The sequence below is a fragment of the Heliconius melpomene genome, chromosome 19 (assembly GCF_056956725.1).
Source record: "Heliconius melpomene rosina isolate 202511_hmr_F chromosome 19, ASM5695672v1, whole genome shotgun sequence".
NCBI classification, from domain to species: Eukaryota; Metazoa; Arthropoda; class Insecta; order Lepidoptera; family Nymphalidae; genus Heliconius; species Heliconius melpomene.
In genome coordinates, this window is record NC_140407.1 from 4,279,415 (window position 1) to 4,291,593 (window position 12,179).

The 12,179-nt window shown below is 34.0% G+C and overlaps 1 protein-coding gene across 1 annotated transcript in view; it reads left to right on the top strand.

The window, feature by feature from the left end:
- The window catches only part of LOC146528414 (uncharacterized), a 65,721-nt gene that overhangs the window by 46,647 nt on the left and 6,895 nt on the right, over nt 1-12,179 (top strand). The window contains exons 3-16 of the mRNA XM_085203033.1: nt 1,495-1,650; nt 2,725-2,857; nt 3,243-3,406; nt 3,847-4,020; nt 4,321-4,490; nt 4,719-5,021; nt 5,134-5,311; nt 7,100-7,240; nt 7,626-7,744; nt 8,201-8,364; nt 8,776-8,873; nt 9,124-9,238; nt 9,834-9,929; nt 10,429-10,558. Of these exons, the coding sequence (XP_085059159.1) occupies nt 1,495-1,650; nt 2,725-2,857; nt 3,243-3,406; nt 3,847-4,020; nt 4,321-4,490; nt 4,719-5,021; nt 5,134-5,311; nt 7,100-7,240; nt 7,626-7,744; nt 8,201-8,364; nt 8,776-8,873; nt 9,124-9,238; nt 9,834-9,929; nt 10,429-10,558 (2,141 nt within the window). The remainder of the gene's footprint in view (nt 1-1,494; nt 1,651-2,724; nt 2,858-3,242; nt 3,407-3,846; nt 4,021-4,320; nt 4,491-4,718; nt 5,022-5,133; nt 5,312-7,099; nt 7,241-7,625; nt 7,745-8,200; nt 8,365-8,775; nt 8,874-9,123; nt 9,239-9,833; nt 9,930-10,428; nt 10,559-12,179) is intronic.

Here is a 12,179-nt window from a genome sequence, read left to right on the forward strand (position 1 = left end):
ATATGCGTGGTTGAACTGTTAAAGTAAATAATATTTCTTGATTTATTTTACCTTTGCACTGTATCCCGCTTATAGCAGGGTAAGTAGAGGGAACCTAATATTAAGACATTCCGTTCTCCACGCATTTGTTGAGGAGCGGAACTCAACGCCGCACCTTGCCCTTTGTTACCAAAGCTAGGAAATAAAAAATATTTAATATTTAACCGGAATCTACAGTTCCCGCGTTTACCTTTGAATAATTATTAAAAAAAACATCTGTCCACATTTCACGTTTCTACCATCAGCGGTTACGGCTATGCGTGCGTCTGTACGTCAGTCGGTGGGAACTTCCCCTTTTATATATTGCATCAATATTAAAAATATTATAATAAATTATTTCCTATTCTATTCGTTTGGATAAATATTCTAATATTCACCCGTAGATATTTGTACAATGCGGAAGTGTTTTGCTCATGTATGACACATTCTAATCGCGAGTCGCGCTTGTGGTTAAGTTCACGGTTAAAAAACGTTATACGTGATTGGAAATACGTATTAGATATATTCTTTAGTGTTGCCATCAATAAATATTAATATAGCTACTTAGCTAGGCGTCGTTCTTAGTAGTCAACACTTTCCTTTTTTTTACGTAGGTACTGCATAAAGTATTCTTGAGGCGTTGCGTTGCGGGGCGTTGAGTTCCGCCACTGAACGTCCCGCTTTGTCTTGTTACTAGGGCGAGGAAATGAAAAATTAAATTTAATAATTTATTCTCCCCGAGTGAGAATCGATCCTACTATCGTCTTTCAAAGTAACTACTACTTTGAAGATCCGACGCTGTGGAACAGCGATTGTAAACGCAATGGTTGTAGGTTTGTTCCTCACTTTGGGGAATAACTTATTATCATTTCCAACCTCTGGACATATAAAAAATACGATTTAATTCGGCTTTTCAACACGCAATATCACGAAATTGTGCAGCAGGAAAACCAAACGATTTGACACTAGGTCTCCTGTGCCTATCTTGCTATTTGCGGGGAAGAGAATGAAACAAAAAAAAATTTTTAGAGTATGAAACTAAACAATTTTTTCTATAATTTTCTCGTTCATATAATGCTTCGGAAACATTTCTAAGAGCAATTCAAATAATTATGGTGTCGACTGTATACCGGCGGTGGTAATACCAACGTCATAACATGGGAAATTGTTACAGGAAGCTGAGCTAATACTTTATTATTATGTGCTTTAAACTTATTACGCTTTTACTATTTTTTTTTAATGTTTCTTTCTTTTCTATGGTGTTATTTCTGGGATAATTTAAAAATAAATTTAAATTTAGTTTGTATATATGTACTTGGAAAAAGTTTAATGCTCATTTAGTTTTTTAGTTCCGAGTCTATAATAGAAAGTTGGGAACGGAATGTCTTGTCGTTACCAATTCTACATAATTATATTGCCATATGCGAGAAAGTGTGAAGCTTTAAAAAATGTATATCTATGTGTTTCTAATTCCAGGATGGTTTGCATCATCCAGAGGTGACGATGACGATAGACATAGACGGAGAGCCGCATGTGCTGGACCTGCGATTAAACACCGACCTGGTAGCCGGAGACCATGTCCTCAGCTATCAGAAGGATGGACAGACTATACTACATAAACCTACTGTTGAGGTGGGTTATTTTCCTTTTAATTCTTTGCACTCGCTTAACAATTTTCTGTCCGGTTTAATAACATTAAAGCAATAAAATATGCAGCCAGACTATTCAACAAGTTTCAACTGCAATGGAACAGCACCCGAGTGTAATCGCGATGGTCGTGGATTCGATTGTCACTCGGGCAAATGATTTATTTTCGATTTCACGCTCTGGGAAGACAAAATTCGGCATTGAGTAATGCCACTCAAAACGTAATGTGCCGAATTCGGCTAAAAGTGAAAAACGAAATATTTAACACTACGTTTTCACCGGATCGGTGTCGGTGTCGGGTCACCCTGCAGGATAGGTACAGCATGAGGCTAAATAAATGATATTTTCGCCCCAAGGTACAATGTTAGCTTGCTTTTATTGAATGCATTGCACATCTATGAATCACATAACGGGTACTATAATCATTATCTTGAGATAATATACAATTGTAGGTACATCCTCTTTAATCTCATATGTCTAATACTTGTATGCCATTATCTTCCTCTCTTTATTATAATTAGTGAAAACTGTATAGTACAAATGTAAAAATTTCAATCTTACTTTGCATATAGGTTAGAAAACCTTGCAATTATTCAATAAGTCTGCTGCTAGTGCAACTTTATATGGGAGTTCAGAACGAGGACACGAGTTTAACCATGAATGTCGCTCAACCTTAGTAATATCCAATTTGAGTCCAAGCCAAATACAAATAAAACATCGTGACGCAGTTGAAAATGCTTTATTATAGTAGAAGTAGTTATAGTAGATTGTGGACTAAAAGTTGCTTTTGGAATTATTTAATTTTATAAAATTCTAATATGGCATGAACAATGATTTATTTATATAAACATAGTTTAGTGACGTTAAATTACCAAAAAAGTTAATTATGGTTATTCAAAATACTGTGGACCCACTTGCGGCTTCGCCCGCCCGCTTAAACTTATTTTTATATTATAGTGTAGATGATTGTGGGTTCGATGCCCACTTCGGAGTACCTTAGCACTAGGTACTAACCAGAATAAAACATGAAGTTTAAAAAAATAATTTCTTTTATTCTAGGAGTTAGACATATGTCAGTACTCCGGTAAGGTGAGAGGCAAGGAGAGCTCGTGGGCGGCGCTGTCGACCTGCCACGGCGTTAGAGGCATCATACACGACGGCAAGCAAATGCGATATATAGAGCCCGCTGAAGGTAAAATAGTTTGTTAAACTAATAAGAAACTTTTAAAGCATATATGAATAGTCAGCATAAGTCGTAAAATTTTTCTATTGAACCCCATTATTGTTTATTTGTTCCTTGAAGCCGTCGTGGTGTACCTACTGACACAGCGTGTGTGTATATAAAAAGGACGGTTATGGGTTCGATACCCACTCCAGGGATTATTTTATATTTTAATTTTCTTCCGTTGCTAACAAGACAAAACATGGCGTTGAGTACCGCCACTTGTTTCAAAATCTCGTTGTAAGGTACCAAACGGAGTCTCTCAATGCTAGGTTCCCTCTGCCTGCTATATGCGGGTTACAGCGGGAAAATAAAAAAAAGAAAACAAAAATATAATTGATAAAATCTGTTTCAGGCAACGAAATAGATACGAAACATTACATTTATGAACACTCGGATTTAAATAATGAATTGCATTGTGGTTACGTGGGAGGAGTCACGAATAATACAGCCTATGATCCAGATCTCATGAAAAAATATAAAGCGGAGAAAAACAGAGAGAATAGTAGAATCAGTCGGGTATGGTAATAAATGCTATCAATATGTTAAATTATAGTTTATTTATGATAGTATTAACTAAGTTTTGTTTTATTTTTATGTTACTTCCAAAAACAGGTTTATTATAGCTAATGAGGTAAGAAATTGTACTAGCGTCTCAGTACTTGACAATTTTTTTTTTGAAGATCTTTAAGAAATGGAGTGATTAATTTGGCTTTAAAAAATACCCGAACAGCTATTTGTCTTCCACGGTAGAAATGTTAACTTATTTTGGTATATTTCTTAAGTGACTTACAGTTCAAAAAATTCAATATAAATAAAACAATATTTCGAACATTATCAGAATTTGCCACTGGTTTGTAATTATTTATAGAAATTTGTCGACAAAAATAAATAATGAACACTATCTAAGGTTTTCCTGCATTTCTTCAATTATTCATTGTAAAACATTTCTATTTCAGTACAAAAGGGATGCCTACGATGAAACAGAATTGCGGGGACCGTTTAATGCCAATAAGCTGTCGCGTTACGTTGAGCTCGTATTGGTTGCGGATAATCGGGAATATAGAGCTAATGGTGAAAGCCTTACTACAGTTCACAGACAACTTAAAGATGTGGCTAATATTATTAATTCTGTAAGTATATACATATAAGACCATTTTGACGGATTAGGAAGTGAAATATTTATTTACGTTTATATTTTCATTTCTTCGCTCTGGTGTCGAGGCAAAGCACGGCGTTGGGTTCTGCCACTCGACACGCAATGTCTCCAGAATTCGGCAGAAAGTGGGGAGCGAAGTGTCTTAACACTATGTTACCTCTGCCTATCCTGGTGTATGCGGGATACAGCGTGAAGCTGATTTATTTTTACATATAACTTTAAGTATGCATATAATTAATAATAAATAATAATCTTATCAATTTTTTCCTTTAAGGTATATGCCCCATTGAACATTTTTATAGCACTCGTAGGTGTTGTAGTATGGAGTGAAAGAGATGAAATACAGTTAGAAGAGAATGGGGATAAAACTCTAACTCACTTCCTTCATTATAGACGAAATAGACTTGTACATGATATACCTAATGATAATGCGCATTTGTTGACGTGAGTATTATTTTATTTTTTATTTATATGTACAAATAGATTTGAGTATATTTATTTACATAAATTGACAAAAAAATATACGACATTAGCAACCCTCCGGCCTTTTTTACTTATTGCTTTTATATAAAATTATACAATGTTAATTAATGTACATATTAATAGAAAAATTAATTTAACTCAATTAGTTGTGAGTTATTATTTAATTCCACCTATATAATTTCTGTACAGACGTCAAAAATTTAACGACGGCGTCGTAGGTAAAGCACTCAAAGGCCCAATTTGCACGTACCAATTTTCTGGTGGCGTAGCAACAAATCATTCTGAAGTCATAGGCTTAGTGGCCACAACTATAGCTCACGAGATGGGCCACAACTTCGGTATGGAACACGACACTGAAACAGACTGCCAGTGCCCGGATGAGAAATGTATTATGAGTCCGTCTAGTACGTCAGTGACTCCTACGCATTGGTCCTCTTGTAGTTTGCGATCTTTGGCTTTATCGTTTGAAAAGGGCATGGACTATTGTTTGAGGTATGTTTTGGGGATTTATTAATTTATAGAGCATTACATTATAAGAACTTTAGTTTGCAACAAAAAATAAATTATTATACTTATAACTAAAAATAACTCAACGTACAAACAGAAACAAACCAAAACGCCTATTCGAATCCCCGACCTGCGGCAACGGGTTCATAGAACCAGGCGAGCAGTGCGACTGTGGCACGGCGCCCAGCGCCGCGTGCGCCGCGTGCTGCAGCCCGCGCGCCTGCCTGCTGCGCGCGAACGCCACCTGTGCTGCCGGCGAGTGCTGCGACCCGCTGGTGAGAATCGTGGCCGCCCCATATTTTTGCACATTCTCCCGTAGGGAACAAAGAAGACAGCCACCTATAGCAGATGCAGATTAGATTTTAGAGTTGGAAAAATTCTAAAATCTAATCTGCACAACCATATAGGTGGCTGTGTGACTAACTTCAGGGCTTTCATTATAATATATATTAAACGGTTTTATTTAACTCACCCCGTTTGTTTGTTTGGGTCAAATTTAGTAATTGAAATTTAACCCTCTTCCCGTTAACCGATTGATCTGAAATTTGGTATACGCCTTTGATTCTGGTGACAATACAATTATCCATATTCAATATTATTGTGAATCCAAGATGGCCGCCGCTACAAGATGGCGGACAACTTAGTTTTTTTCAATCCCATCAATATGGGTATCAAATGAAAGGGCTTGTCAATTAGAATTCAGTGGACTATACAAAATCAAAATCCAAGATGGCCAACACTACAAGATGGCGGACAAGTTAGTTTTTTTCAATCCTATCAATACGGGTATCAAATGAAAGGGCTTGTCAAGTAGAATTCAGTGGACTACACAAAATCAAAATCCAAGATGGCCGCCGCTACAAGATGGCGGACAAGTTAGTTTTTTTCGATCCCATCAATATGGGTATCAAATGAAAGGGCTTGTCAAGTAGAATTCAGGGCACTATACAAAATCAAAATCAAAGATGGCCACTGCTACAAAATCCCGGATAATGTAGTTTTCAATCCCATCAATATGGGTATCAAAATAAAGGGCTTGGTAAGTATAATACAGTATACTATACACAATTACAATATGAATCTCCCACCTAAGTCAAGATCTGGTATCCTGTCGAGGACTGTGTGGCTATAGGGTGCCTAAAAATGAGACGTCGCTAGGGGTACACCACCCAAGGTAAAAGGTAAAAGCGCGCCGAGAACTGTATGGCACTAGGTGGATAAAAATGATATGTCGTTAGCGTTTTCCCCTCAAGATTCAGGCACATCTTGTTGTACATAGCCTTGCTCCTCTATTGGACCTCTGGGGGGTCGATTGTAACATTCTCCATTAACCTTGCAATAATGAGACATCGAGCCTCATTTCAACGAATTGAATAGCATGAGAAATAAAAACTAAAAACTTAAAAATAAAAAAGTAAAAAAAAAAATTTAAGTTAAACGGTTTTATATTGCAGATAAATGTACTAAAAGCTAAAAAATAATTTCATAGAAATTATGATTACTAAAATAAAATCGTGGGGCACGACACTTGCTACTTACCACTAGGTGGGTGAAGTCTCACGCTATGTCTTTCAATTGTAGATATTGGACGTGCCCCACGATTAAATTTTAGTAATCATAATTTCTATGAAATTATTTTTTAGCTTTTAGTACATTTATCTGCAATATAAAACCGTTTAACTTAAAATTTTTTTTTTACTTTTTTATATTCTTATAAAATTGATTTAAAAAAAGTCCTACTGAGGTCCTTGCGCCGGTCCTCCTCAGGTCTGTGGCATTAACCTTAGTGAACTGGTGGTAGATTATTTGACGATCAAGAAATGAAGGATGTAACTTTTGATTTTAAATAAAATTACTTAAATTTTACTTCGACTTTAACTTCAAGTTTCCTATTCGGGAAAGAAACGTGAATATTTTTTTTTTAAATATACTACTTTTGAAACATGATTGCATAATTTTGATACATACATATTAAATTTATTACACTTTGAATCAGTTAAACATTTTTTTTTTACTTTAATGGTAAAGTTTTATGTTTTAATTTTATTTTTTTGTATTATCAGACATGTCGACCAAAATCAGCGGGTACGGTATGTCGATCGGCAGATAAGGAATGCGATTTGCCCGAATACTGTAGCGGTTATTCCGAGTTTTGTCCAAAAGATGTTTTTAAGATGGACGCTACGCCGTGTTCTAACGATGAGGTAAAGTTGTTATAATAATATATTATAAAATATTATATGATACATTTAACAATGATTTTAATAGGTAATTAAAATAACATTTCAAATATAAACAGTGTTATTGACCCAAAAGGATTTCGTGCCCACATCGGTTCCTAAACATCTTAAGTTATTTTCTTACTAGAGACCCAACTACAGCTTTCAACGCTAAAATATGCTGTTATATTATAGCCAAATTATACTAAATGTTTACATAAATTGTAGCCTAATATTTTTATAAAGTTATGTCTAAACCTGTTTTGAAGGTTTTGCATGAAATTCTAACAACATCCATCCTCACAAACTTTCATATTTGTAATATTAATAATTTTTTTTGGTAAATTATACCTTAAATATTTGTTTCTAGGCATATTGCGTAACAGGCTCGTGTCGTACGCACACCGATCAGTGTCGACTACTATGGGGCTCTACGGGCGAAATGTCAGACACTAGATGCTATATGTCGTCAAATTTGAAGGGGGACTCGTAAGTTTTCGAATATTTTTTTTCTCAAGTTGGGATCGAACGCATAACGATCTCGTTGCAGATATTTTACCACAGCATCCAATGACGTAAATATATATCGTTAAATATATCCTTTTTCTTGAAGTTTCGCACTTGCTTTTGCCCCCATATGAGAAAGTAGAAGAAATCTAACCTGATAACAATGTAATTATACATAAACTATATTGTTGTTAACACAAAATGGTTGCCGCAAAATGGTGAATTACAAATTTATGCACTCCTCACATAACAGGAGTATTATTTAATACTCATAATTTCATTAGAAAGGGCTTCATTTTTAAAATACTATACACCATAAAAAACTAGAAAACTTATTTTTAAAAAGGTCTTTCATTAATATATTTTTTTTAAATATAAAAAATCTTAAAATATTAAAATTTATATTTAGTAATAATATTTTTTTTCTGATTCTTGCAGAAACGGTAATTGTGGCTATCAAAAGGGCGATCAACCGGTTTATTACAAATGTTCTAAAGAGGACGCGTTATGTGGATTGTTACAATGTAAACATTTGAATGAACGCTTAGAGTTTGGTATGGAATCAGTAGCTGTTTTAAAAGCTGTATTTATTAACAATAATGGTAAGTTGCTGGTGTTGCCTGTTGCTGGTGTTTTTTTTTCACGCTGTATCCCTCATATAACCGAACCGACACACTGACCAATTTTCACATATTTTTCACATAATAAATATATATGTATTTTAGTCGGGCCAGTCGTGCAGGGGGCAGGGGTTCGATCTCCACCCGAGGAAATGAAATATTTATTTAAATTTATATTTCAATTTCTTCGCTCTGGTATCGAGGCATAGCGCAGCGTTGAGTTCCGCCACTTAACACGCAATGCCTTCAGAATTCGGCAGAAAGTAGGCAATGGAGTGTCTTAATATTAGTTTACATTAGTTCCCTCTGCCTACCCTGTTGTGAACGGGATACAGCGTGAAGCCGATGCAATGTGGAATAAATAGTTCTTAAATTATGTGTTGTTATTTCCAGGCACAATACTAACTTGTCGTACAGCCATGATAGACCTGGGCTTGTCCGATGTGGACCCCGGCATGGTGCCAGACGGAGCCAAGTGTGGGGATGATAGGGTAAGTGATATAAATAATTAGTATTACTATAAATTATTTTTGTTTATTGTTTAAATTTGTTAATAATTTTGTATTCAATTTTTTTTTATTTGTACGTTAATTATTAACTTCTATTGCTATGAATAATGAAGACTTGGCTTTTTTTTTACCATTTCGACACAAACTTTAATGACGACATGAATGCCGTCGCGTTCAGGGGGGCCTAATTCGTGGACCGTACTCTAATATTATTATTTTTTCATTTTAACAGATGTGTTTAAACCAAAGATGTGTGTCAGTAGCGGCTTTCAGAGAACAAATAGCGAGACAAGATACGTCAGTGTGTCCGTCCAATTGTTCCGGACATGGTGTTTGTAATTCTGAAGGTAACTATTGACTACAACAATGGTTTAAATATACTTCCCGCTATGTCCCGCATATAGCAGGGAGGGATGAGGGAACCTAATAAACTTAAAACATTATGGTCTCCATGCGCCACTCAATGTTCGGTGAGTGCCGGAACTAAATGAGCAGAGATCGAATTACCTATAAACAATCAAATATATGGTGTGGCAGATAAATTTTTCCAGATTTTTTTTCTATTATTTTTTTATTTTTAACACGCTTCGATTACTTTTACCTGTATTTGTCAATCTAACTTCAAAGGTACAGTACTTTTTTTAGCTTCACGCTCCATCCCGCATATAGCAGGGTAAGCAGAGAGAGCCTAGTGTTAAGACCTTCCATTTCCCACATTCGGTTCCCCAATTTTTAAGGCATTGCGGGTTGAGGAACTCAATCTATGTATCTATGTATTTTGACTTATGTACTTCTTTTCGGCCGATTTACTTTAAAATCAGCTCTCGTGTTCGGATCAGAAGAAATATCAATATTCTCGCAGTGTGAACGTCTGTTAGAACCAAAGTAACCATTAAATACTGTTTTAAGCTTGTTTTTTAAATTATTTTATTACTTTTGCAGGTCATTGTCATTGTGAAGCGGGTTTTGCTCCGCCATTGTGTGCTTTGCCGGGTCCCGGCGGATCTGTAGATTCGGGACCAGCTTCAGACTCCAGTAGTGAGTTATTTATTATTATAAAATATAACATAACTCTTTCCATTAGATTCACACTGTATTCTGAACATAGCTGAGTAGGCGGATTGATCTACAACATCGTCAATATCAAACATATATATATAAAGTTTTATTTGGCAGAGAGAACTGAACAACAAAACCGCCATCTTTCTATTAAAAATCGCTATATCATTCATTTAACGTTTGCTAATTAATATATTGTTATTATCAGTCAGGCGAGGTGGCACTCTATGCTCGACTTACCACCATTAAAGAGATCTCAATCACTCAATCAAACTCATTGCCGCATTTTGTTTTCATGTAAGAGAAAAAAAAATGTTTTAAATAAACATTTTAGATAAATGAACCTACAACTATAGCGTATACAGACAGTAAATATTATCATTTAAATATTATCAATGTTCAACTATAATTATAAATAAACGTTTTTTTATACTTCTGAAGTTCTTCTTAGTTAATTTAAATATAATATTCTTTACAGTTCAAAGAAATTTCATGGTGGCAATGTACGTCATATTCCTCGGCATCGTACCATCAATACTTTTGATACTACTTCTAATGTATTACTCTCGGCACAATGTCCTCGTTTGGTGGAAGAAACCAAGGAAAACGTACGTATCACACTTATTCAAAAAAAATATTACTAAAAGTAGCAACACAGTTACTGTAAATCCATCCAAAAATTACTTTACTGGCAAATTTTCTTCATTTTCATCCACAAGTTCGTTTATTAGACTTATAAGTTTTAAACGTAAAGACAAACATGCAAAAGAACCAGCTGTTTGTAAGAAATGTATTACAGAAATCAAAGAAAATGAAAATATTTATGCCAATATATGCGACCATGAAAACGATTATGAAAGCATAAAAAGCAATAATAATCTAAATAAGACCAGTTGGTATCAAAAGTTTATAAAATTATTTAACAAAAATGAAAATAAACGCGAAATAAAGAGGTTTCATAGAAAAATAAATAAAAATGACATCAAAGTAGCCGATAACAATGAAATGATAGATGTCAAAAATATAAGAAATAAAAATGATATTAATTCTGACGGTAAAAAGAAAGTTAATATTGAAATAATAAATACAGGCTTAGCATCTACTACTAACGAATATATTAATCGTTCTAATATAAAACCTTTAAGTATTATATCTAACAATGAATTTCAAACGAAAACTAAAAATGTAAGTATAAATATACATAAACCTATAAATTCAAAATTAAAGATTGAAAATAAATTAAATATAGTTAAAGCCAGTTCTTCAACTACAAATGTTCAAATAGTTAGAAATAATGAAAGCTTAGTTAAAAATAATAAAAGTATCGTTAAGAATAATGAAAGTATAATTAGACATAACGGTAATAATGAAATTCAATTGAATGTTAAAGAATTAAGAAACAAATTCAACCAACCTACAGCTCATTCCTTTAATTTACCAAAATGTAGCGATTTAAGAAAAAAATATAAATAAAATGAAAATAACGTTTAAATGTAATACAATAAGATGAGGGATATAAAGTGCTTGTAATAGTTTATCCACGCTAATAATATTAAGCTTGAAGACTTTGTCTGGTTGAACGCGCTAATCTCAGGAACTAATTGTTCGAACTGATTTTTTATTTGTTGGGTATTTCAAAGCTTAGAATTTGTTATGTTTGATAAGTCTCTTAATTATTTTAATATGCTAGTTTTAATATGCAACTGCTTAGATATTAATTTTTTTAATGGTTTTTTTAAATAATAATAATAATTTAAGAAAATCAGTAATATTTAATGACATTAAAAGTTCTTGCATCATTTCAAAGGATGAATTATATTTTATTAGTTAAAATAACATATTTAAATTTTTAACAAAAAAAACCGACTACTTCAATCGATCCCATAATCAAAACTAACTCAAAAACTACCCTTGAATTGTATCCTTTCCAATACAAAAACAATCAATAAAATTGGTATTCGTCCACTTTTTTGGCTGCTGATGTCAAGACTTAAGATTTTATCAGAGATTTTTATCGTGCGAGGCGAGGCAAAGCAAAATAAAATATTATTAAGAAAATAATATGTAAATAGGTATTAAGATTAGAAAAAAAATGCTTAGGTATCCCGCATATACAAAGATAGGCATAGAGAGCCTCCCATAATTTTCATTTGTCAGTAGTAAATCAACTACACGCTTTGTCTTGTTGATAGAGCGGTGAAGTGAAAACAATTCACTCGCTCGGAGGAC